The sequence below is a fragment of the Lottia gigantea genome (genome assembly GCF_000327385.1).
Source record: "Lottia gigantea unplaced genomic scaffold LOTGIsca_64, whole genome shotgun sequence".
Lineage (NCBI taxonomy): Eukaryota > Metazoa > Mollusca > Gastropoda > Lottiidae > Lottia > Lottia gigantea.
The window spans coordinates 411,549-438,461 of record NW_008710179.1 but is presented as its reverse complement, the minus strand read 5'-3'; the positions used below and the strand labels follow the sequence as shown (position 1 = coordinate 438,461).

Here is a 26,913-nt window from a genome sequence, read left to right as displayed (position 1 = left end):
ACTCAATTTCCTCAACTAATTTCCATTGTGAAGAAAATGCTGGATAAAGACGACTATCTGTACGGAAATCCCTTGGAAAACCCCTATGACGTCATTATGATCTGTCAGTCGCCATGATGAGGAGCAAGTGAGAATTTTTCTCCTTGTTTATCTCAGTTTGTGAATTTAGTAGAACTGTAGAAAATTTCCAATACAATTCGTGCCGAAATGTCTCTAGAAGATCCATTTTTCGTTGTTAGAGAGTAAGTACCTTGTTTTTTCACTCTCACGATAAAGATTTCGTCTGCTTTGTCCAATCAATCAATTTTATTTCTGTGTTGAGTTATGAGAATCCAGACAAAAGATAATTCAATCAAAATCGTTTGCATCATTAGAGATCAAAGCTAATTAATAGTTATTTAAAACAACATAGGGACACAAATCCACATTGATGCTCTTTTTGGTCTTTGTTTGATTTATAGATTAAATAAGCTTCAGCCAAATTTGATCATGGCAAGTTTTTGTTATGTTGGTATTTGGCATTCTTCATTTGTAGTTTTCTAATATTAGAAGAACTAAATTGAACCGTAACTTGTTAATTTGCCAAAGATTTTGTTTAGATTAACACCACCACATACAGTAATTACAGTATAAATTTCATCCTAAATTCAAGATGATAGTACAAGTGATTGTTTAGTCTATAGACATATTGGTAGATAAAATTGACTGGAGAAGTCGTTTCTATAAAAGTTTAAAGATGATGAATATAAAATCTATATTTAACATTTACCAGGATTGGGTTGAGCTTTAACAATGATGTAAATTATTTTTTAGTGGTGCTAACTCGTCCTGTGTTATAATCAAGAAAGAGCTGCTTCGTATAAATGTTCTTTTACCCACTGGGCCTATATAAAAAAATAAAAAAGGGAGTACAGTAGTTAAAAGTATATACGAACAAATGACTTGTTGGACCATAATCCATTACCTGAAACAGAAAATACATGTATAGAAAAATAAAATGGTATAATTGACGTATATATACTAAAACAGACAAATTCATTTTTGACTTGACAAGTAATAATCTAAATTGGAACGGAATGTTACCCACTTAAATTCAGTTGTCTGCAGGATTGTTAAGAGAGAACTTTTTAAGAATGGTAGTTGCATAATTATGTGATATATACGTTATCCAATGAAACCAATGACATGACCACTACCAAGTGATGTTAATGTTATTGTCATATATCATGCTTCAAGTAATATAACTTTGGGTTTAGGTAAGAGTGGTTGTAACAACAACATATAATTGAAATTACGAAAGCACAGGCCAGTACGGGTATGTTTTTTTCTGACTCTCAATAGGTTCACCTATAAGCTGAGATAATTTAAAGATTTGTTTAGATTCACCACTGCAAGTATTTACCACTTTATTCAACTTTATCCATTTGAGTAAAATAACCTGTTCTTACAACATCTGTTAAGGTAATCTAATTAGGTAATTAATGATCATTAAATCTGATAATCTCACATAATCTAATAAGGTAACATGTATTGTTACAGAGGGTATTATATGAACTCTATGAACCTGTTTAAACTATATTATAATCAGTTTTTCAGCTTGAACATTTAAAGAAATAAATTTCAAAGATTTTAATCTTCATTGGTCAGTCTTTGTACCAAATATTTCAATATTACCTATAATAGTATATAACTGTCACTATGTTTTAACATACATGTATGAAGTATTTGAAAAATGTTATAATTGGCTTTTTCAAAGGAATGATAGAATAAAATCTGAATCATTAAAACTGATAAAATATAAAACATGTGTCAGCTGCATAAAATTGGTTCTAATTTCTATCATGCTGTCAGTCAACTTTGTTTTTTCCATAATTGAAAAAAGACGTCAGTAGACAAAGTAATCTTTGTTTAATTTTATGAACTTCACTTGGTGGACCTGCAGAGAAACCTTTTTGAAAGAAGTCTAATTTTCAACTTTTCACCATTAACACTTTATTACGACTTTGGTATGAATTAACTTTCCTGTTAGATAAAACCAAACTTAAGTTGTATGTAACACTTATCAAAATGAAAATCTGATATCTTGCACATCTGCAATACAACATAACTTCTAGTACTGGTACTGGTACTGATAATGTGAACATTAAGATATTTTTTACACAGGACTGTTTTGATAAACCTATTTTACCAAACAAAAGTTATCTCTGTTTTGTGACCTAGGCCTCACTCACTCTCACTCTACAAGAAAAAAGTTTGACTTAGGTCTTATGAGTATCACTTGAGATTTATAATTTTGTAGAAATATTACAGATTTTTCTCAACTAGTGACATATATATGCTGAAAATAGGTCTGTTGTCTGAAACAACGTGAAACAACGTGAAACAACATGATTCAACTTTTGTTTTAATATTTCTTTGTTAAGTTACAATAGTAAAATATTCATCAATTGTAGACCTATATAGTATTATTAAAACAGAACCTAAAAAAAAAATTTGTTACTCATGGGTTCATGCTATGTGATCTTCAGACAACTGATCTTCTTCAGCCTGAGGATTGTATGTTTTTTTTTGTTTTTAGTTTTATTCTATTTAAATATTTCTATTTCTCTATATGTTGACTATATTTTTTTTTAGAGAGGTACAAAAAGCTCTACATACAGCTCATGGTTTATATACAAGATGGAATGAATTGCAGGATCAACCTAATCTAGTTTCTAAAGAAGAAACAGATTGGACAAGTAATGAATTGAGGAACTGTTTACGTAGTATAGAATGGGATTTAGAAGATCTTGAAGAAACAGTTGATATCCTTTGTCATATTTTCTGTCAATATCACTACTTTTTAGCCAAAGTTCATATAAGTTGGCATGTAACAAAAAATAACAATTTACGAATGAGCTCTTCCAGTCATAAACATGATCTGTATCATATTGATTGAGAGTATGCATGTGTGGAAGAGTTCACTAAAAATTGAAGGGGTGTCAAATATATTTTTTTCAGTTTTTCTTCACGATCTTTTGGAACAGAATGGTATAAATTTAATAGTTGTATCACTCTAGCTATGGTTGAATGTCAAAAGTGAATGTATTCTATTATGTGTTTATATTGTCTATCTATAATGTTTTTAAGTGTTTTTGTCTACCAGATTTTTAGGAAAGATACCAATGTTTTGTGTAAAAAGTCATCAATAAAACTTCATCTATTTAGGACCAAATAAAAGTTTGTAAGTCTTGATGTTTAAAAAGTTTACTTCCTTCTCAAAATAGCTGTCAAATTTTTATTACAAAATGTATAGAAGCAAGAGATCAAGTAGATACAAGTCAATTACTTGGTGTTTTATTTGTTCCATCCTAGACCTGTACATTTGGAATCAAAACCTCCCTTCCCTGAAATATAATATCTTTCATTCTTTTGAAAATTATTCTCCATTTCCAAACATTCTGTTGTAGATTCCATATTTGAAATCTGTATTTAAGCATCATGAATTTTCTCAAACTGTCAGTTGTACGTATCACTAATGTAAGTTGTTAATGTAAAAGTAATAATCAACCAACATGGAATCCTGAATAAATCATGAGCTACAAATGCATTCTGAATGTGTTAATGTAAAAATGATTTATTTATTAAAACATTTCTCAAGACAGTTTCCTTAACCTTTTATTACGTATTGTGGAGAAAAATCCACGTAAATTCAAAATTACAGAAAATGAAATTAGAGAGAGAAGAAATTTTATTGAAAGAACGAAAGCTTCTGTAAAGGTAATAGACATTAATTACATTTTAAATTCATTTTCTTCTTTTCACCATTTTTCTACAGTTATAATCTTTCGTCTGATTATGTTTTATAACTTAATGTTCTGAGAGCAACATTTTAAAAAAGTGTCAGAAGACTTGTAGGTTGGGAAGGTATTAGTCCGAAACATCTGCTTTTTATTCCAGCATCTGATAGAAATATTGACAGTTATCAGCTGTAGGGTCAGAAAATAAACATCTGCTTTTTATTCCAGCATCTGATAGATATATTGACAGTTATCAGCTGTAGGGTCAGAAAAACTAGGACATGTTTCATGGGGATTTTCCACACCTCTGAAGACGTGTTTTTCTAACATTGAATTACTTTCATTGTAAATGAGTTCTGTGCATCACCATAGCTTTTGTTTTATTAGTGTCATGTGACACTGTGACCTTTGAACCTGTGACCGAACAGGCAGTTTTAAATGGCCAGCGAGATCAATATTGTTATAAAAATAAACTTTGATGGAATGGCAGACATGACTTAAATGTTGTAGGGAGAAAATGGTGGCATGACTGAACTAAAGAAATATTCATCAAATAGATCAAAATATCTACAGGTTAAAACCACTGCACTTTTGGAGGTGTGGAAAATCCCTTCAAAAAAGGGACTAGTTTTTCCGTCTCTACACCATCCAACAGTTTTAAAAATATCAGAGGCTGTAATAGATGCAAATGTTTTGGTTAAGGAAGGCATTAACAAGAATATATGAAAATTAGAAGTTTTGAAATAAATCTTTAATAAATAAGTGTTTGTTTGAACTAAAGGGAATCACAAGAGGTTTTCTAGCTTACAAAGTATGTGTATTGCAGTCACTTCTCTTTTTGTAATTCCAGACAAAATGATATTAGATTGAGGCACCATTTAAACCCAATAACATTTGGCTTGATAGTTGTTGAATTAGTGACGTCATGTTGTAAACATGCAAGAGTTAAATATAGTATTCTTAAGCCCCATCCACATAAGTATAAGTGCTAAAAGGGATTGTAAATAGGTTTTTCTAGCCTTTTTATGTGTCTGGTTAACTCTTTCAGGAATTGCTGGAAACACAGACATCGGACGAAATATTGCAATGTCCCAAATTGAAGTCAAAGGTGTCCCCAATACACATAAAAAGGCACACACATATGAATGAAGCTTCATCTACTAAACTAATCTCTAATTTTGTTTGAATTTTAGGAAATGAAAGGAGCTCTATCTAGTCCCAAATCTAGTAATTATCGTAATGGTATAGGTGAAGATAATGTACGTCAATCATTATTATCTAATGGACCTAGTAGACCTCAAGATAGATACACCAGGTTAGATGAAGAGATGGAAACTTCAAATCAAAGATATATTGATGATGCTCAACAACAACAAGCTGTAAGTTTCTTTTTATAAACCTTTAGACATTGGATTGGCTGATACAGAAAAATAAAAAATTGTCCAGTTCTTCGAATTGAACAACAAACTGAAGCATGTTAAAGATCCCTGGACAGTTGAAAATTGAAAAAGAGTGTATTTATGCCATTGTCCTGGCAAAATTTCCTTCATTACACACTGCATGGTTTGTTAGCCCAAATAGTTTCAAAAAAGTATCATTTACCCTTTAGCCCTTAGATTTGCAAATATATGTCAGTAAGTTGCAAGGAATTTCAACACTTATATTGCTCCTAAAAGAGAGATCCTTTTGAAAACAAGCCTTGAATATTCAGACAGTGGCATTTAGATTTCAATTTTTGTTAATGGACTAAGACTTATGTATTGGTTTAAATATTGTAAGCTAATAATAAAGAATTTATTTGTTATGTAGTTAATAATGAGATCACAAGATGATACTCTAGAGTTAATTGGTGGTAGTGTTGGTGTATTAAAAAATATGTCTCATCAAATTAGTGGAGAATTAGATGAACAAAATGTGTAAGTATTTTTACAAATAAGAAGTAAGATTAACTATTCTTAAAAGTGATATATGTGGTCAAACCTTGTCAGATGATGATTACCTCTAATAGAACTGTATTTCTTACTGCGAACTGGAAAAGTGATACATGTAACAAGTAAATCTCCAATATGGAAGTTGATATTTTTTTTTATTTATGTGTGTTTATTTGTAAATATTTTGTAGGATGTTAGATGAATTCCGTCATGAAATAGAATCAACTGACTCACGATTAGATGGCACCATGAAAAAAATGGCCAAAGTTTTACACATGTCCAATGGTAAGTTTGTCATTTATTATTGCCAGTATATTGATTGTGTAAATTGGAAACATTTGTGCATGTGAAAGGTGTAAGCGTTGTGGCTTTGTCAAGTATAATGCTTGTCATCTGATGACACTATTTCCATAGTTACGTCAGATAATGAAGGCTGTTGATAGTGTTATTTAAAAGGAAAGTGATCCTACGCACTTTGTTCAATAGAATTATCAATAACATAGCTCAGAAAAATGATGCATATTTATATTTATTAGTAAATTTGAAATAAAAAAATTAAGAGGCGGTAAAAAAACCTTAAAATTATTTATGTGTTTTATTTTCAGACAAACGACAGTGGACAGCAATAATAGTTTTAATTGTTATTTTAGTCATAATATTGATTTTATTCTTTGTCTTATGAATATGTTCAACTTTTATTTGAGAGGATCAAAAACAAGTTATTTTAATTACTGGATGATTGTGCTGAGTGATTGACAGGTTGAGGGACAATTTGTATCTTTAAAAGTGAAGAGTTTCAAAAAGAGTTATAAATTTCTACAAAGCTTCACACACTCATGGTGACTTGTTTCAATTCCAACTTCTTTTTTTATTGAATATGTAGTCCTCTTAAGCTTTTCACAATTAGATAATCTATCATTTAAAACAAAATAAATCTAAAATATTGTGTAAGAAAAATAAAGATTGCATCTTCAGCATATTACTTTAAAAAATTTGATTCTCCTTTTAAAATCAAAAGTTCAATTTGAACAAGTTGATATTTATAACAATAAGAAAGTTATCTATAAGTTTTCAACTAGAATTTTAACAAGATTCAATATCTTGCTGTTAGTTTTAATAAATGTGAATGTTGAATTGAAAATTGAGTGAAGATGAAATGTTGGTATTGTGAAGTGAGTGTGATATTTTGTGTGATTTTAATGGTAGAATGTTTTGATAAATGATGTATATTTTAATTGATACACAGCAATAGTTAGTTATAATTATTTCTAAATATAAACAATCTAAAGCAAGGGGCACATGAATGTAATTTTTCACCCCATTGTAGCGAATTTTAAAATTGCTTAAAAAAAGGCACATGTGGCATTTCACATCTACAAAAATTTTATACACCCTTACTAATTTCTCACATAAAATATGTTAGATATTTTCAGCTTTTGATTTACACCAGTTGATCCATTCACTGGCAAATTTGCTTGTCTGTCCGTGTCTGTCCTATTTTGTCGAGCAAACGATCTGTATTCAAACCAATCAGACATTACGTTGATATCATGTGACAAGCTTTTTTCAGAATTTCTCAATTTAATACTGATCACATGATGATAAACAGAAAAATTGTGGATGTGCTTCATAATCGGTTGTAAAGATTCCCTTGTGATTGATTAAAAAATAGGCTCGTCTCCACCTTATAGCACTTTATAAATGTATGGTCTAAATGTTTTAAATTTTTTGTTCTATATTTTCAACTTAAACTCTAGATATCAAGGACCATGTTTTGGGAACAAATTTTCATCATTACATATAGAATTCCATTTGTTATATATTCATGTATATATCTTAGGTTTTTATTCCTTCAACGACATTAATATTTACATTCTCTGTTTGGACAAACTTATATGAAAGGGATTCAAAAGAGGTTTTCTATCCTGTATGTCTATTAGTGACATTTATTGAACTTCTAATTCCATCATTCAGAAATCTCATCTGAGTTAGTACCAGAAAAACATTTTAAACCCAAAATTGCTAATATCTTGAATATTTTTTGTGATAGTGAATTCTGAATTAAAAGCATCTGACAGAAAATCAGATTAATGCAATTAGAAAGCTATTTAAATGTCCATAAGACTCATACAAAGAAAAACCTTTTGTTTATCTCCTTAATGGTATACTACCTCTTTGGATGACAAAACAATTGAAATTTTTAAACTTGGCCAAAATGAGCCTTTGTTTGTTTATTTAAATGGTGTCAAAACTATGCAACAGAATTGCTCTATAATTTAATAAATCTATAAGCCTAAGTAATAATCCATTAAACTAAGTCATTTTGAAACACACTTAGAAGCGTTTCTAAATAATTACTTGGTTTCATTACATGTTTGAGAATTTAAATTTTATTTCCATTCTTAGAGGTAGTATTCCTTTAATATAAATAGTTTGTAATTTAGAATAAAAATTCTTTTATTATAAGATGATTTATTGAGTAGGCAAACTGAAGTGTTCTAAATTAGGCCAAAGTTTATTTGTGCAATTTTATTTGGTGAATACCATTATAACTTACAACCTAACTTGATTATATGTATATTAAGTAATTGAATTTGTTGTCCTGGTAACTATAATATGAAGTATTATAATATTCTAAGAGTATAATCTATATTCTAAATCAATTATTTCCCAATCTGATTTGGTGAGATAGTTTTACAAACTAACAAAGTAGACACAAAATCTTATTGATTCATGCATGATTAAAATCTGTAGGATGAATACTCATTCAGAATAAATAGTAGTACAATATTTAGCTTAACAATAACATGAAAATAAAGTAGAAGTCATATGATTAGAAGTTCCTTAGATTTATTTTGGATTGCAGTTCATAGTTATTTGATTCCATACTTATGTGTAGTTTGTAAAACTATACTACCAGATATTCATAGGGCTTCATAATTTGTCCTGACATCTTTATTGTTATTAGAAATCTTTTATAAAGTAATTAAGTATTTGACATATCATGTAAATATAATTTCTTTCATCAAAGGCCGTAGGGAAGATTCCAAAAGGGAATTTAGCAATTTATTTTCCTCGATGAGAGAAGAAAAATGAATTTAGAAATTTGTCTACCCCAAAAGGTATTTTTTCCTCAGATCTTTCTATTAAAATATTTTAGTATAAATTATCACGATCTTAAAGCAATAACTTTGCTTATTTTATGGAATATTTAGGACTGAAATGTTCTTACTTTTTTTTAGTTTATTCCATTTGAATTTCTGTCTTATCATGAGTCAAATTTTTCTTCTCTAGTTGATTGTAGGTTCTTCAACATACCTTGTTTTGTGATGATACAATCTAATCAAAATGCTAATCTGGATGTTTAGTTTTGTTTTCTATTGGTGTCAATACTTGCCTACCATGATCTGACAATGTAGTTGTGTGTCTCAATTCAATATAAGATTTCTTTACTATATGTGAGAAATTCTGGGATATATTCCACAGATCATGATTTAAAGAACAATCATGTCGGATCATGGGTGGCAAATGAAGTAAGTATAAATAAAATAGGAATGAAACATCTGGATCATGATTTTATTGAGAGAAGAAAAATGTATGTAACAAATGCTCAAAATATATATATCTGGTCAATTTTGTACGATATCATATTCATTATTATGTTATACATTGAATTATATTAGTCTGTGTATTTATTTAGTTTTTTGGGGTTGAATTACTATGAGTTTAGATCACCCAATATATAATCAAATTAGAATCCAATATAGATGCTAATTAGTTAATTCTATCATGTAATATTAATATCATATATATTATTAAGATTAGTATCGCACTGTCATTACATACATTTATAAAACATCTATTTTTATAATAATTGCACTGATATTACTGTACATATCTTGAATAATGTTCTTTATTACCAACTTGTGTATGACTATAGGGTATATGTGGTGGCAATCTAATTAAAATTAGACTACAATTTGTAATCTAAGAAGTTTTCTACCAAAGGTCTGTCCCAAATGTAGCAATCATAGCGCATCATGTGAAAACCTGTTTCTTGATAATAGAATTAATTGTTGGATAGCAAAAGTAAAGCAATATGACAGCCTCTTTGAGTTTTGCTATCCCACAGTTCCGTATTTTACATGGTCCACTTTGATTGGTGGTTATACAAAATTGTAATGTAATTTTAATTAGATTGATGTGGTGGCTACTTTAAGCATGGTTCAATATCCTAATATTTATCCCTGAAATATCCAAATCTGCTAAAATATCATCTTCTGTATGAACACATTTCTCCACTGTCTCTTATATTGTAGAATTATTTCTCTAAGTTTTTGTCAGTTATTTTATGTGTCATATTATTTATTGTTTTATTTCCATTTTAAAAATACATAGTGTATATATATCATGTACTATCAAAATATTTATTATCAATAAAATGTATAGAACTTTGTTATTGTTCCATAAATAAATTAGCCACTTCCACAGTCAGTCTACAAAGATACGGTAAAGAATTAAGATACATAATTCTAATTCTACCTAATATTATTACGTTAGGCAATGTTTGTCTTCTGTCTACTGTGGCTCAGTGATATAAATGCTTGATCATTTATTTGAGCAGTCAGGGTTCAATTTTCAACCCAATTTCCCTGATGTCGGACACATGGCAAAAGCGTTTAGTCATTTGATTGGGAAAATTAATAGAGGCCCCATGGCCATATGTTGTTCACACTAAAGATCCCTCTATATCATAAAGCTATGTGTGTAAGTTGTATCTGCTCTATCTCACCAAGATGTATGCACTCACTAACCCTGAATGATAATGCTCTCTTTTATGAAATGAATAAACACTATTCTGTCCTTGGATTACTTTAAATCATTTAATTTATCAACAAATAACCAACAATTTCATTGGGAGGTAAATGTCAAGAATAGAAGTTGTATAAAATATTGGATTAGCCTCTAACATTAAAAAATCAAATTGATACCTGAAATAAAATCCAACCAAAATATCTATTTCTCCAGGCTTGGAAAGGAGCATTTTTAACCAGCAAATAGAAGCTGAAATTCGCAAAATATTCTTTTGTAGATTAGAAAACCTTATTTGAATGCATGTAAAACCAAAAGTATCTGCCATAGTCCTTAGGTTTTGTAATTTTGTCATAAGAAAAAGTAATAATTATTTAGTTCTTTTCAATTAGGTATAGAATCACTATGTAAAATCATGTAAATAATAATCAGAGAGTTATAAATGTAACAGAAGAGTTATGTTTGTAACATCTTTTTCTCAGGATCAAATATAAATCTTTTAAATATAAGATATATTTTGATAGGTTCTCTATCTGTCTTATCTTTCTCTTCTTCTACCCCTTCATCTCCAACTTTACCTTTTCTCTTCTTCTTAGGTCCAGAAAACCTGTTCATTACATCTTCTGATATACCAGCTGTAAGAAATGATTAAACTTAGAAATTTGTTTACTGCAGTTTATCCTTCTTATGTCTGGATATGCCACGTCTTCACTTATTATAGAATGAATATCTAAAGGTCGCCTGCTGTCCAAGAATAAAAAAGTGTGTTTGGAATTAAATGAATTGAGCCTATTAATCAACCTTGGGATTTTAGGGGGACACAAATTCAATAGAGAAAAGCTTTTGTCTGACAACCAAGATGGAAATCAGAAAAAAATTGGTAAGTGAGAAGAAATCTTGAAAATATATTAACCTGGAATTCTTATCTTGACTTTACCACTAGTACCAAAACTACCTTCAATAACACCTTTCTCTCCAGTTGATAGTTCAATTTTTAAATTGTTAAATAACTCCATATTGGTTGTCTTTTTAAACAAATTTTTACCAATGACAGAATATTCATCTACTACTCTATCAATACCACCTTCACGCTTTTTTATTTTGAATATTTTGAGTTTGGGTAAAGATTCCTGAACATAAGATGGTTTGGTAAAAATTTCCAATAATCTTCCATGAAAAGCCAAGCGGCAATTTTTGGAATGGATGTCTGTGTCTAATTTTGAACCAATCACTAGAGACAATGTGGCACATGTGACAGGTTTTTCCAGTTCTATCAGAGCATACTGCATTGATGGTAAACTAACATCTACTTGATTATCACACATATCTTTTGTAAGGAAGCAATCTTGGTAAGAATATTCTATAGAAAAATCAAAATTATCAGCTGAACTAGATGCTTGTTTGTCGTCACTAGTTAAGGCCCCAAAAACAGTAATTTTTCCCATGACTGTTTCATGTCCAAGAGTTATATGAAATTTAGATTTAGTTGCAATAGGTCCTTTATAATATGATATTTTGTTGAGTGATATAATTGCTGCATGAACTGTTGGTAAGGCCCCTGGAGTACAAATTAATCCTCTTTCTAATAGTTTAGCATCAAACTGTGTGACACATATTCCTGCTCTATCACCCTGAAAATATCATCAGAAATTTTGAGGACTAAATTTGTTAAGTTGGAATGTTAAGATGTTACATTGTTTAAAAACATAAGCAATAACAAGTATCAATCAAGAATCTTCTTAAATAAATTTACAGGTAAATTATTATCCTAGGCTCTAAGCCTACAACTGAATGCATGCAGTAACAAGAATGAAATGTAGTTACTGATATCCTACAAGAACAGAGACATTGAGCATCGATGCACAGTGGCATTAGCTTCTTCAAATTATCAACTCTAGATCTAAGGATCTTTAATGTTCACAGTCTGTTGCATACAGCCATTATTGTTCCAACCTGCATCACTGATAATTGGGCTGAAATGACATCTGAATTCCTGCAAGATCAAATTATCAACTAGATAAAGGATCATATAGAATTACCTGTACAATCTTTTGAACTGGTTTCTTAAACATTTGCATGGATTTGATCTTCTTTTGTACTGATAATGATGGTATTTCAATATTCTAAGAAAAGAAAATAAAATTGCAAGGAACTTTTTATATCTTGTTAGATCACCCATGATCAGATCTATTTGAAAAGTAGAATAAGAAGATTTTTGATCACAGAAAACATGATATGCATCTGGATATAGCTGAATTTGCAATTTCACTGTGGAAAAATAATAGAATTAGATCAAGTTTAGGTTTAGATTGTAGATTGTAGATTCAGATTTGGATTAGATGTGCAGTGTTAATGGCCCATTAATATTGAATAAGCTTTTATCTGGTAGTTTGGAAATATTTCAGAAAATTAAAAAAATTGAAAAGTAAAACTAACATCATTAACAGAAGCTGAACCATTTAAACATGTACCAGTCATAACAGTACCTTGTCCCCTAATAGAGAAACAATGATCTACAGAGAATATAAACTGTCCTGTTTCAGTTCGTTTAGGTTTGTATGTATTAGTTTGTAGAGTTGATATCAATTCTTCTATACCAATTGAACTAGCATCGCCTGACTAAATATAAACATTCAGTTATCATTGTACATTATTAATTTAATAGTTTATTAAGACAGATATTACTAATTTACTTCTATTTGCATTATTCCCATTGTCATCAGATATCTGTGGTTCTTGTCATTTTTTATAAACTAGAATAGATTATGATGTCACTAACACAAATCCCATTTAAGCATGAATGAAATACAAACAATATTTTTAGGTTCACTTATGACTGAGAGTGCAGTTAAGCACGAAACTTAAGGAGATAGAAAAAAGGAGCTTCTAAATCAAAAGTATAATGAAAATAGAAGATCTTGATATTCTACCTCAGGACCTCCAGGTTTAGCTGCAGTACAAACAATAGAACAACCAGCAAATCTTGTTCCTTCTAAAGTCTTCAACATTCTCTTCTTCATCTACAAAATAATCAATAATTTGTAATCTTAAGGAAACAAATTAATATGTTAAAACAGTAAAGAGTAAGCTTATTTCATTCTATTCTGAAAAAGTAGTCTTCAACTGAGCGCTAGCATCATTCTGGTCCTAAATTATACAAAAATCAAACAAGTGAAAGAAAATTAACCATTAAGGTTGAATTTCAATTTTTACTTATAAAATAACAAGTCTTCTTAAAACAATTCTACAGACAAAGTCCTCTTCAAATTCTTGTATACTCATAGCATAGAAATAACCTAATAACCTTTTCAATAGTAGCATCTTTTTTATCAGGTGATAACATATCTGTTTTATTTAACACTACTATCATTTTCTCACACAGAATTTCACCTATAATCAAACATTCAGCAGTCTGTGTCTGCATTCCTTTTACAACATCAACTACTAATATCATCATATCTATTATACCAGCACCTGTAAAAAAAATATAGTTCCCTGACAATCACCATAGTTTCAGTTATATTAGGACTTCTATCATTATCATGATTCTCTAGCATTATAATCATATACATGATTGCTTTCCAACTAATATCAACATTATCAGGACTTATTAACTAGAACTTAATACCAAATTATGCAACATCAAGGTCCAGTAGACGAGCAACATCATGCAGTGTGAAATGAGAAAAATTTTGCCAAGACAGCATCTTTAAAGACAGGATCTTTAATGTGCACAGCCTGTAGTACATAGGACTTCAGTTTATTGACAAGACGGCTTTTCTATGTTTGCTGGAATGGAACCCTGTCCCTTGCCTTGGCCTTCAGTTCAGGTTATCGCACAAGCATCTACTAACTCCCAGACAGGTTTAGCCACTTACCACCAATTATCGTACGGATAAGGCTTGCATGGCCTGGACAATCAACTAATGTATACTGAACATTTTCATAGTTATCAAGGTCATCTTTAAGATGTGGGGGTATATTTACTGTAAAGGATGAAAATCCCAAATCAAGAGTTATTCCCCTTTCTTTACTTTGAGGGTTTTTGTCAAAGCAGGCAGTGCTTGCCACAGTACTTAGAGCCTTTGACAGTGAAGTCTTTCCACTGTCAACATGACCCAGAACTCCAACATTGAAATTAAAAAGTTTACGATCCATACGAACTTTAATTTAACAAAATAATCTTAGAAAACATTAATTCAAGAGAAACCGGAAACACAACGAAGGAAAGACCACTTTCCTCAAGCACTTTGCTTACCATAAAACTAAATGTCAGATAAGCGCCAGTCGAATGTGATATTAGACTTAAAGTAGTTTTGAAACAAATGAATTAACAAACTTAACAAATTTTTAATTGAGTTCTAAAATGCTCTGATATGAAATTAAAAGAATTATCTTGAAATGACAGGGATATTGAAATCAAATAATTAGTGTCACAGGTTTTTGTGTGTAGCCGGAAATCTTCTCAGCCAATCGAGTTTACATTTCCCATACAGGAAGTTTGATTGAGGACAAGCGGTAAAATTAAAAAAGTAAACAATAACATTTCAAAGTTTGAATTTATATAGGCCTAGATCTTAAGAATCTATTATTTGGATAACATATATACTCTTAGGTTATTCGTGTTATTTCTGATTTTAAAATTAATTTAAATCAAAATTGGATCTGTCCAAACTACAATCGATTACAACTATCTACACGACTACAGTCTACAGTACACAACACTACAAGTACAAGCAAGTATATTTCTCTGTGGCATGATGATAAGCCTGCCTGGGGCACCACAAGGCTACAACACAGGCACCCAATCTCATTTTCCTCAAATTTAAAAAGTGCAAAATACCAGTAGATATATTATGTCAAATTACCATTACCATTTGGAAACTTGAGATTCGATCTACTCCCTGGTGATGGCTGATCAACACAATTTCAAAATTTGGCAGATATTCTGAACTTGACAGTTTAAGCTTCTGTGATGATTTCTCATGAATTGTTTTGAATAAAAATTAGCTTTTAAACCTTATGAAGCATAAACTTTAAATAATAAACACATTTGTTATAAATTATTCTTTCAGAAGTGTCGCTTCTTCAAATGGTATATGATGGCAACCTCACCAAGAAGAAAATTAGTAGCATCTAAGCGAGTATTACCAAATGTACCTAAAGATGATGGCAGAACAACACCATCAAAAAGTGTGACATTCAATGATGATATTGTAGAAACTTCTATAGGAGGCACTTCATCTGTTAGTAGAATGAGAAATAAACCACCTCTCTTCTCTGTTGAAAATAACACAAAAGGTCGCAGAGATAGGAAAAGTGGGTCTCGCGTAAGTGACACACCAGATAAAACAGTGGGAAAAGAGAATAAGAAACTATCAGATGTTGGAACTGATTCAGTGAAAAGAGGTGAAAGTTTTAAAGGGTCAAGTAAGGTGTATTTAGACGTTCAACCAGTAGAAAGTCCATTTAAAACTCCTCCTGTCAAGAGCAGACGTCATACTCTAGAAAGTAAATTGTTTGAGACTCCTGATTGTTATAGAATGGTAGATTTAGAAACACAACATGAGAATAACTATGATACAGATTATTCATCTAGTACAGAAGATGGTGATGATAGTTGTGATAGTGTAACTGTTGCTGTTAGAGTTAGACCCTTCAGTCAGAGGTTTGTTACTTTTCTTACAGTGATGATTGTAAAAGTATGTATGTTCTAAGGCTTGTAAATTACAGCTGGAAATTGTATTGGAACAGATCTACTTTATTATTTAGTTAAAAAAGTTTACATTTTCACATATATTACCTATAAAATTTTGATTTTAGATTGATTTTGTTTTGTTTATTCACCTATTGTAAAGTAAATTTGTGCAAGAATTTGTGAGTTACCGGTACATGATGTGTGATTTAAAAATCCATTAATTTTGAAAAAATTGTTTAAATCCATGTTCATGGCAAAATTCCCCTTATTATACATTGCATGGAATTGCCAGTCTTCATTTCATTTCTTTGAATGATTATATTTTTCAGAGAACTAGCTGATCCCAATGTTAAATGTGTAGTAGCTATGAATGGTAATGAAACAACAGTAACTAGTGAAAGTGGTACTGTACATAGATTTGCGTATGATTTCTCCTTCTGGTCCCATTCTACAGACACTGACACTGAACAAGATGAGGGTTTTTCTGGACAAGAGAGTGTTTATAACCAGTTAGCTCAACCTTTACTTGGTAAAGCTTTTGATGGTTATAATACTTGTTTGTTTGCTTATGGACAGACAGGCAGTGGTAAAAGTTATAGGTGAGTTAGCAGGGATTTTATAAGCAATTAAAAGTAAAAAATTAAATGAAATAACTTTGATATTAAAAACTTTGAAAATGACACAATTTTTAATTTGATATAAGAAAAAAAACTAAACATTAAGTTAAGGAACTTTGGTTCATCAAAAAAAACATAAATAATTTCCCTCAAGGCAGTGTTAAACAATTGATAGAATTATCTTGTATATCTTTCAACAAAGAAATTAAATGTTCTTTTATTCCAGTATAATGGGACATGGCGAAGAAACAGGAATCATTCCAAGATTCTGTGAAGAACTGTTTTCCAGAGTTGAACTTCTGAAGAGTAAAGAAATGGTAAGGAAATTATAACTGTTATAGTTCATGAAATCTCTTTTGTTCTGTAGGATATTTATCTCAATCTGTAAAGGTTTTGAAGGATTCTGTTTCAGAGTCAGAATGTTGTAAACTTTAGGTGATTTCATTTGGTTCTAATCTTGGTCCACGTGTAAAAGTCTAATAACTGATGAACTTGAATTTCATCTTTCCAGTCAACCCAGCTGTAAATACAGATATTCTGGGAAAGATCAATGCTAAGAGATTTGATCAAGGATCAATTGAAAGAAAGGATCCTTGAGAACCTATATTGTTATCTTTGTAATCAATGGCTGTTGCTTTCATCCCAATATAAATATGTTCTTAATTTCAGGTAAAAATTAATGTAGAGATAAGTTTTTTTGAAATCTACAACGAAAAGATCCATGATTTACTAGCTTCAGTTAAAGAGAAGTCAGCCAAGAAACCCTCAGTAAGTGTTTCTTCTACATATCTCAAAATTGATTAAATATGTGATGTCAGATACATTCAAGTAATGACATTTTTAATATCATTCTAGGATAAACATGAAATGTGCTTTTAAATCCTGCATTTCTGGTGTTATTTGGGCTAATCAATACAATCATTTCTCTGCAGTATGCTATGAGGAAAATTGTTTTTGAATGCTTGATATCAAGAGTTCTTGACTGTCTGTAGAAATCAGGAACTTCTAATTTTTAAAGAACAATTTGATAAACACACTTTTTTTCACATCATAAAATATTTGTATTTTGTTTTCTAGCTGAAAGTACGAGAACACCCTGTATTAGGTCCCTATGTAGAAGGTTTATCAACTTATGTTGTTAATTCATTTGAAGATGTAGAGGTAAATATATTTGTTATTTTATATTTCTGTGACCTTCAATTTCAAATGATAGAAGAAAAAATATTTAAAATTAGAAAACTTAAAAAAAGGGTTGCGATTGAATTTATGGTTTCTAACTGGATTGGTAATGTCTGCAAAATTAGGTGAATGTGGATAATTCTTTAAATGAATGGAACCGAAGAAAATTGTGAGAGGATGCTATGTGTCTGTTTAATAAGAACAAAAAGTTGTATGCAGTTGGGTATCGGTGGAACTATTATGTACCTTTTTTTTTTACAGGGGTGGATAACTCTAGGTAATAAGAATAGAGCTACAGCTTGTACTGGTATGAATGATAAATCTAGTAGATCACATTCTGTATTTACTATAGTACTCACACAGTCTAAGGTATGAATATCTTTTATATGGTACTATTACTATTTCTTTAATTATCAATACATCAGCTTGATTTTTCCTCGATGCTGTGCAAGGCAAACTTCTATGAAAAAAAATCAAAAAGCACGAGTGGGGAAATACTGTTGTCTCTGATGGTGCACTTGCCATTACCAATATTAATTGGTAAAAAAGAGTAGGCAAATCATATATTCTGGAAAGTTCTTCATTAATAAACAATAAGAAAGCTAAGGTGTATTTCAAATTTAATATTGATTGTTATTAATTTTCATATTAAAAAAACAAATGATATGTATAGGATCTGAAGACAATCTGCTTATATTAATCAATACTTATTTCCTATTATAGACAGAGAGAATAGAAGGAACAGATCATGAACATTGTACTAACAGTAAAATAAATCTGGTTGATTTAGCTGGTAGTGAGAGACAATCACAAGCTCAAACTACAGGAGAAAGACTCAGGGTAATTATATACTTAGTTTTTATTGCATATACTGTGCAGGCCAAAAGCTTTTGAAATATTCATGTCAAAATCTAGTTTATCTGGAATTGTAGGAACCATTGTACAAACCTCTTTTGTATCTTTTTTAAAGCTAATGTTTGAAAGGTATATGAAAAAAATTGGCTTCAGTGAACTTAAAAAAAGAACTCAGTTGTTTGCTGAATATTTTATATGACATAGATATTTTATCTCACTTATTTGAAATAGATTTTAGATGTAGGTATTTTACGGTAGTGATATTTATGTTATTATTACAGGAAGGAGCTAATATCAATAAATCATTAATGGCTCTAGGTAAAGTCATATCGTTACTATCAGAACAGTCAGTTACTAATAAAAAACGTAAAATCTTTATACCATATAGAGATTCTGTTTTGACTTGGTAAGTATAACCTGAATTTTTTAAGATCAAACTTGTAGAAGATATTGTCACACAAAATTAAACATTCTAATTACTGTGTTTTTGTCCATCATTTGTTAAATGTAATTGATATTACATTATAATTTGAAATTCATAATATTACATATTACAAACAACAGATTAAGAATTTGCTTGTGAAGAAATAGTTAAAGTTCCAGGGTTTTGATCCCATCATAGGTTGACCTCTGTTTATGACCTAAGTCAGAGTGTGTAGTCATATGGATGGGTGATCTGTGCTACCAGATGTGTGAAACCATTGGAAAAAAATAAAGACACATGCCACTTTCTCTAAATGATGTTGAACTATCAGGAGTGGGAAAAAAGAACAAAATATTCCATTTCATAATATATTAATTAACTAAGTTTGTGTTTATTTCAGGTTATTAAAAGAAAGTTTAGGAGGTAATTCTAAAACAGCTATGATAGCTACTATTAGTCCTGCTAATCATCATGTAGAGGAAACACTTAGTACTCTTAGATATCCTTTTATTATAGACTTTCTGTATTGTCACATATTCAAATAATAATCTTCACATGTGGAAGAGCTCATCTTGTGATATTATTAAGTCATAATCACAAATTACAATTGGATAGAATAAAATTTGAGAGAGTGAAATTTTGAAAGAAGCGCAAAAAGGAAGTTAGAAGCCTAGAAATAGAATTTCCTTAACATATATAACATATGCTAAACAAGCTAGATCTATAGTGAATGTTGTACGAGTAAATGAAGATCCTAAATCTAAGTTAATTAGAGGTAAGTCATGTTTAATTGATAGTTAAATTTTTGTAATATTTTATGTCACTAAGCAATGTTATTAAGAAAGATATTAAGAAATTTACCAGTACTGTGTGGACTTTGGTCTACTGTTTGGTGTGAATTTGATATGTTGATATTTTATAGAATTGAGAGCTGAAATAGAGAAATTAAAGAAAGATACAGGACCATCTATTGATGGTTTACAGGAAGATGATAGTTTAGAAGAAATACAAGCATTAAAAGATAAATTATCAGAGAAAGAGAGAGAACTTGGTGATATTACAAGGTACTCTCAACTTTTACCTTTTAGTTCAGTTGCTTGAAGTAACAACTTTACTGTTAGGTAACAATTGTATTGAATCAGAAAGTAAATCAAGTGTCACTGTTCTTGAAAGTTCTTGTTATTTTATAACCATCGCTAGATGAATTCACCAAATTACACTTATCATGAGGCTTGTTCGAGGACTAGGTGAAATCCAACTATGAACAATGAATACCTGTACTTTGCTATGTATGTATATTTGTTTTATTTGTAGATCTTGGCAGGAGAAGCTAGAGAGGTCTGAGAGGAGAAAAGCAGAAGAAGCTAAACTGTTAGAGGTAAAACTCTTTGTCTTCAATGTCTTGTTGATGTATATTGCTCAACATGGTTTATTATTGGTATGAGCCATTTCTAACTAAATAACCAATCGATTTATGCTAGAGTTCATTTAAAAATGAAAATTTCTCAAAACTGTACATTGTCTTGTATATATATATTGAATTTAGAAATCTGGAATAGCTGTGAAAGTAGACAATCAACTACCTAATTTAGTTAATTTAAATGAAGATCCCCAGTTAGCTGAGTTATTGTTATATGTTATTAAAGAAGGACAGACTAAAGTTGGTAGAATGAGTCCAACCTCTCACCATGATATACAGTTAAATGGTGCTCTTATAGCAGATAATCATTGGTATGTACAATTTGATATTATCTGTATTTCAGTATAATAAACAATGTTGATAGTGTAGTCAGTATCTGTAATATATATTTCAGTATTATAAACAATGTTGATAGTGTAGTCAGTATCTGTTTATATTTCAGTATAATAAACAATGTTGATAGTGTAGTCAGTATCTGTAATATTATTTCAGTATTATAAACAATGTTGATAGTGTAGTCAGTATCTGTTATTTCAGTATAATAAACAATGTTGATTGTGTAGTTAGTATCTGTTATTTCAGTATAATAAACAAGGTTGATAGTGTAGTCAGTATCTGTTTATATTTCAGTATTATAAACAATGTTGATAGTGTAGTCAGTATCTGTTATTTCAGTATAATAAAACAATGTTGATAGTGTAGTCAATATCTGTTTATATTTCAGTATTATAAACAATGTTGATAGTGTAGTCAGTATCTGTTATTTCAGTATAATAAACAATGTTGATAGTGTAGTCAGTATCTGTTATTTCAGTATAATAAACAATGTTGATAGTGTAGTCAATATCTGTTTATATTTCAGTATTATAAACAATGTTGATAGTGTAGTCAGTATCTGTTTATATTTCAGCATTATAAACAATGTTGATAGTGTAGTCAGTATCTGTTTATATTTCAGAATAATAAACAATCTTGATAGTGTAGTCAGTATCTGTTTATATTTCATTATTATAAACAATGTTGATAGTGTAGTCAGTATCTGTTATTTCAGTATTATAAACAATGTTGATAGTGTAGTCAGTATCTGTTATTTCAGTATTATAAACAATGTTGATAGTGTAGTCAGTATCTGTTTATATTTCAGTATAATAAACAGTGTTGATAGTGTAGTCAGTATCTGTTTATATTTCAGTATAATAAACAATGTTGATAGTGTAGTCAGTATCTGTTTATATTTCAGTATTATAAACAATGTTGATAGTGTAGTCAGTATCTGTTATTTCAGTATAATAAACAATGTTGATAGTGTAGTCAGTATCTGTTTATATTTCAGTATTATAAACAATGTTGATAGTGTAGTCAGTATCTGTTTATATTTCAGTATTATAAACAATGTTGATAGTGTAGTCAGTATCTGTTTATATTTCAGTATAATAAACAATGTTGATTGTGTAGTTAGTATCTGTTATTTCAGTATAATAAACAATGTTGATAGTGTAGTCAGTATCTGTTATTTCAGTATAATAAACAATGTTGATAGTGTAGTCAATATCTGTTTATATTTCAGTATTATAAACAATGTTGATAGTGTAGTCAGTATCTGTTTATATTTCAGTATTATAAACAATGTTGATAGTGTAGTCAGTATCTGTTTATATTTCAGAATAATAAATAATGTTGATAGTGTAGTCAATATCTGTTTATATTTCAGTATTATAAACAATGTTGATAGTGTAGTCAGTATCTGTTTATATTTCAGTATTATAAACAATGTTGATAGTGTAGTCAGTATCTGTTTATATTTCAGTATTATAAATAATGTTGATAGTGTAGTCAGTATAACACCAATAGGTGATGCTCCAACCTATCTAAATGGTGAAATGATAACAGAACCCTCTATACTTCATCATGTAAGTTTTAAAAATTGTCATCAGTATGATATAAAGGGGGTCCAAAGAAAATTTATTCATATGCATATGTGTACAAAAAATCTTTTAGTTTCACCAATCATATTTACTATTTGTTATCTGTAAATGAGTATTGATATTTTGTATAATGTGCCACTGATGTTGTATTTTTTTCAGGCTGATCGTTTAGTGCTAGGAGGGGATCACTATTTCAGGTAGGAACCTATTTATATACTTACCTTACAAACTATCATGAAATATTAATCTGCCAACTTGGCAATGTTTAATTCAATCAAATTCTATATTTCTTTTCTGTTGGAGTCTAATAAGCTGATGTTGAGAATATAATCCAAAATTGTGGATTTGTAAATCACAGATGGTGATTAAAAAGGAAGTCCATTAGTTGAAATAACACCATTAGTTTTGATCTAGAAATCAGTATCTTAGATTAGTTAAAATAACACAATTAATTTTAATCTAGAAATACTTGATATTGATAAAACTACTTTAAGTAGATTTACACTGAATTGTGTGAGAATTTTGTTAAAGGAATCATTTCTCAAAGGATTGTAGACTGCAGAACTGTATACAAGACAAAAAAAGGTGCATGCATTAATACATAAAAAAAAACTCTGTTTTTAGATTCAACCACCCTATAGAAGTCAAAAGGAATGCTGGTAATAAAACTAAAGGACAAACAGCTATCAAAGATTTTGAGTTTGCAAGGAAAGAGCTGATAGATGCCCAAGAGGCCAGGTAATTTTATCTCAGCAATCAAAAGATCAAAGTTGTTCATCGTTTTTTTGTGAATTTCTTGGATATTGTGTTGGCATTGTATTGCTGGTCCATTCTTAGAAATATGAATGACAAAGTAAGGCTTTAACACAGGGATAAACTGATGTCTGGTCTATGGTGATTTGTAAGAAAACACAAATCCAAATATTACTAGTGTTAAGAGGGGATTAGAATGTCTATTATACCTTCTTTTACACCGTTCTGATTCTGATGTCTGTGATTCCTGTAATTCTTACCAAAAATGACTGTGATGAAAACCATTCAAGCCAAATGATTGTCATCAGTAGGTTATAATTAAGGATGTTGAATGAATTTTAGGATGTAAAACTCATTTCATTTGAATGAATTTTTCATGTTTTTTTTAAAGGTTACAAGCTGAATTAGATGAAGCTCGTGCAGAAGCAGAAGAATTAAAATCACAACAGTCTAATTTTGAAGATAAATTAGCTGATTTAGAAAAGGCCTTAGTAAGTATACTTTCATCATTTAGAAATAATACTCAATTTCCATTACAAAGAAAAATTTCAATGACTGTCCACATCATGAATAGACATGGTATACATATTGTAAGTGAGCTCATTTGGGTCAGGCAAGACTTATTATATTCTACTTCTGTATTTCAATGTGATTTTAAGGATTTTTTTCATTGATTTGATAGGAAGAACAAAGTAGAGAATCAAAGAAAGCTCAAGAATCTAAACAAGACACTGAAAATTTGGTTCATAAACTAAAAGAACAAAAGCTGGTAAGAGGGTTATTGTTAGTTTTAATGATTAGTTTAATGACTTTTCTTTAGTTTATTTAGTTATATATAGGGAGAAAGTTATATTTCTGTTTCAATTATGTTATTAAAAGTTGGAGCACACAAGTGGTCATACTCAAATCTTGAGTAAAATCTTGCGTGTGCCCGTGCTTTCAAGACAAGATTATTGCGTCGCTGACAGCATTTATAATATCAAGTAAGTTTGATAATTGTCTCCGATAGTTTTAATCTCTCCCAGGCAGACCGTCGTCATGCTAGATTTTTGTACATAATAAGCTTATAGATTATCTGTTAATATTTTCAGCAATTAGAACAAGAGATGTTAGAAAGTAAGAAAAAACAACAACTAGAATCGGAGGCACAACATAAGGTAAATAATTTATGATAGATTTCGCACAAAAATTGGAGAACAAACAAAATTGTGACCAAAACCTCTTCTTTAGGATGGAAGGCATGATTTATAACAGTCTTAATATCTATTTTAATTTGTTACTTTTTCAGTCAATCAAATGTTATAAAGATTCACCATTATTACAATTGTTGGAATCAGAGAAGAAAAAAGCAGAAGCTAAACTTGCAGAATTGAAACTGAAGAGAGTTGAAGCTAAATCACCATTTCGATTGGCCAAAACACCAGATAAAAACTCTATCAAAAGAGATCTATATAAGACAGCTCTTCTGATTAAGGAGGCTAATAAAATTAGTCAATTCTTAAAGAAGAAAGTAGTGAGTATACTTGTAGTTTTTGTAAGGCTCATATTTCAGAAAAGGTAGATCTGATTAGAAAATTAAGTCTGGTGCCAGCTGAATTTAGCCAACCTTTAATAGATATTCTTACTCATTGTATGGGCTGGTGTAGAGTCAGAAAAATAAGGCACAATATTTACTTTCAATCTACCAGCATATTTTCTAATGCATGTATGTCTGAATAATGTTTACAAATATATAAATGTTGGAATACTGTCTATTACTGATGTAATATTCTAATTTTCTTTTTAAGCATGTTTTAAACCTTATGTGGAATTCATTTCTATAAAAATCCTTTTACATCAAATGTCATTTCCGATTCCCTATGTTAATGTCCATTTTTGTTTATCCTAAGAAATTCTGTTTTTCAGACATTTTCTCGAGAAGATATAATAGAGGATAATGAAGTTAAACCAGTTATTAAAGTGACTAATAATAATCATAATATGTGTACATTCTGGACTGTTAAAAAACTAGAACTTAAAGTTTTACAGATGAGAGAGCTGTATCAGGTTTGTTCTCTTGCTGTTAATCAGTTGAATGTTTTGGTTGACATACTTGTCTTGATCTTTTCCAAATTTGTGATCATTTATAATGCCTAGTCAACTGAAATACAAATACAAGTACAGTGTGCAATAAGGGAAATTTTGCCAGAACAGCGGCAGTAACCTACTCTTTTTACTCTGTAAAAACCTTATTAAAATAAATCTGATAGTTTTACCTAAAAAACTCAATCATGTCAGGATTGAATCCTGGATCTCAAGGTTTGGGAGCAAGCCACTTTTAACAACTGTTTGACCATATGTTGAAATATATGTTATTTTTATTATAGAATGATGGTGAAAGTTCAACTGAAGATGAAGAAGAAGTATTTAATGATCCTGATGATAGTTGGGAGAATGTTTAGTTTTATATTATCACCTACTAATCTCTCACCAGTGTAAGTACCATAAGTTTAGTTTTATATCATCACCTACTAATCTCTCACCAGTGTAAGTACCATAAGTTTAGTTTTATATCATCACCTACTAATCTCTCACCAGTGTAAGTACCATAAGTTTAGTTTTATATTATCACCTACTAATCTCTCACCAGTGTAAGTACCATAAGTTTAGTTTTATATTATCACCTACTAATCTCTCACCAGTGTAAGTACCATAAGTTTAGTTTTATATCATCACCTACTAATCTCTCACCAGTGTAAGTACCATAAGTTTAGTTTTATATTATCACCTACTAATCTCTCACCAGTGTAAGTATCATAAGTTTAGTTTTATATCATCACCTACTAATCTCTCACCAGTGTAAGTACCATAAGTTTAGTTTTATATTATCACCTACTAATCTCTCACCAGTGTAAGTATCATAAGGTTAGTTTTATATCATCACCTACTAATCTCTCACCAGTGTAAGTACCATAAGTTTAGTTTTATATCATCACCTACTAATCTCTCACCAGTGTAAGTACCATAAGTTTAGTTTTATATTATCACCTACTAATCTCTCACCAGTGTAAGTATCATAGGTTTAGTTTTATATCATCACCTACTAATCTCTCACCAGTGTAAGTACCATAAGTTTAGTTTTATATTATCACCTACTAATCTCTCACCAGTTTAAGTATCATAAACCTCAGACATTTAGAAATGAAGCTGCATCTTGAATTTCCACATTTCTGCCTTTATAACTGATTGTATTTGTGATTAAGAATTATATATTTTTTGATAATAACAGGTTTACTGGTTATCAGAAGAGTCCATTAACTACCCCTGGTAAAAGACGAGTTTCATTTCACAACAATAACTCTAATAGAAGAGGTAAGATAAAGTGGTTAGTTTGTATTGGATAAAAACCAGTAAAAGTACTGAAAAAGAGATGGACCTGTGATGAAGAATTTAGCATTCGTCTTGTAGAAAGTTATTTAGTAAAAATTGGTATTGTATTTGTAAATCTGATTTATATATCTAAACTCTCAGATTATGTATA

General features: G+C 30.0%; 6 protein-coding genes across 6 annotated transcripts; 5 read left to right on the top strand and 1 right to left on the bottom strand.

Moving 5' to 3' along the window:
* Window positions 1-207: 207 nt before the first annotated feature.
* Window positions 208-6,392, top strand: LOTGIDRAFT_129177 (hypothetical protein; the record flags this gene model as incomplete). The annotated part of the gene is made up of 7 exons (XM_009064649.1): window positions 208-242; window positions 2,635-2,813; window positions 3,641-3,759; window positions 4,973-5,158; window positions 5,589-5,695; window positions 5,901-5,995; window positions 6,316-6,392. 7 exons carry the CDS (start codon window positions 208-210, stop codon window positions 6,390-6,392), a joined length of 798 nt encoding a protein of 265 aa, XP_009062897.1.
* A 4,177-nt stretch (window positions 6,393-10,569) lies between these two features.
* On the bottom strand, window positions 10,570-14,768 carry LOTGIDRAFT_220667 (hypothetical protein). Its single transcript, XM_009064648.1, has 7 exons — window positions 14,401-14,768; window positions 13,827-13,996; window positions 13,453-13,542; window positions 12,959-13,141; window positions 12,562-12,645; window positions 11,436-12,153; window positions 10,570-11,157 (listed from the first exon to the last, which is right to left on the bottom strand). Exons 1-7 carry the CDS (start codon window positions 14,678-14,680, stop codon window positions 10,979-10,981), a joined length of 1,704 nt encoding a protein of 567 aa, XP_009062896.1. The 5' UTR covers window positions 14,681-14,768; the 3' UTR covers window positions 10,570-10,978.
* Window positions 14,769-15,624: 856 nt separating this feature from the next.
* Window positions 15,625-16,823, top strand: LOTGIDRAFT_167165 (hypothetical protein; the record flags this gene model as incomplete). The annotated part of the gene is made up of 2 exons (XM_009064647.1): window positions 15,625-16,190; window positions 16,550-16,823. The coding sequence occupies 2 exons, from the start codon at window positions 15,625-15,627 to the stop codon at window positions 16,821-16,823; spliced, it is 840 nt and encodes a 279-aa protein (XP_009062895.1).
* A 244-nt stretch (window positions 16,824-17,067) lies between these two features.
* Window positions 17,068-19,840, top strand: LOTGIDRAFT_167164 (hypothetical protein; the record flags this gene model as incomplete). Its single annotated transcript, XM_009064646.1, has 7 exons — window positions 17,068-17,154; window positions 17,507-17,605; window positions 17,915-17,998; window positions 18,278-18,385; window positions 18,740-18,856; window positions 19,153-19,277; window positions 19,696-19,840. 7 exons carry the CDS (start codon window positions 17,068-17,070, stop codon window positions 19,838-19,840), a joined length of 765 nt encoding a protein of 254 aa, XP_009062894.1.
* Window positions 19,841-20,877: 1,037 nt separating this feature from the next.
* On the top strand, window positions 20,878-22,841 carry LOTGIDRAFT_129274 (hypothetical protein; the record flags this gene model as incomplete). The annotated part of the gene is made up of 3 exons (XM_009064645.1): window positions 20,878-21,026; window positions 22,505-22,625; window positions 22,800-22,841. Coding segments are annotated over 3 exons (312 nt in total), but the record flags the coding sequence as incomplete, so codon positions are not given.
* Window positions 22,842-26,148: 3,307 nt separating this feature from the next.
* Window positions 26,149-26,554, top strand: LOTGIDRAFT_77327 (hypothetical protein; the record flags this gene model as incomplete). Its single annotated transcript, XM_009064608.1, has 3 exons — window positions 26,149-26,192; window positions 26,289-26,348; window positions 26,497-26,554. Coding segments are annotated over 3 exons (162 nt in total), but the record flags the coding sequence as incomplete, so codon positions are not given.
* Window positions 26,555-26,913: the final 359 nt, after the last annotated feature.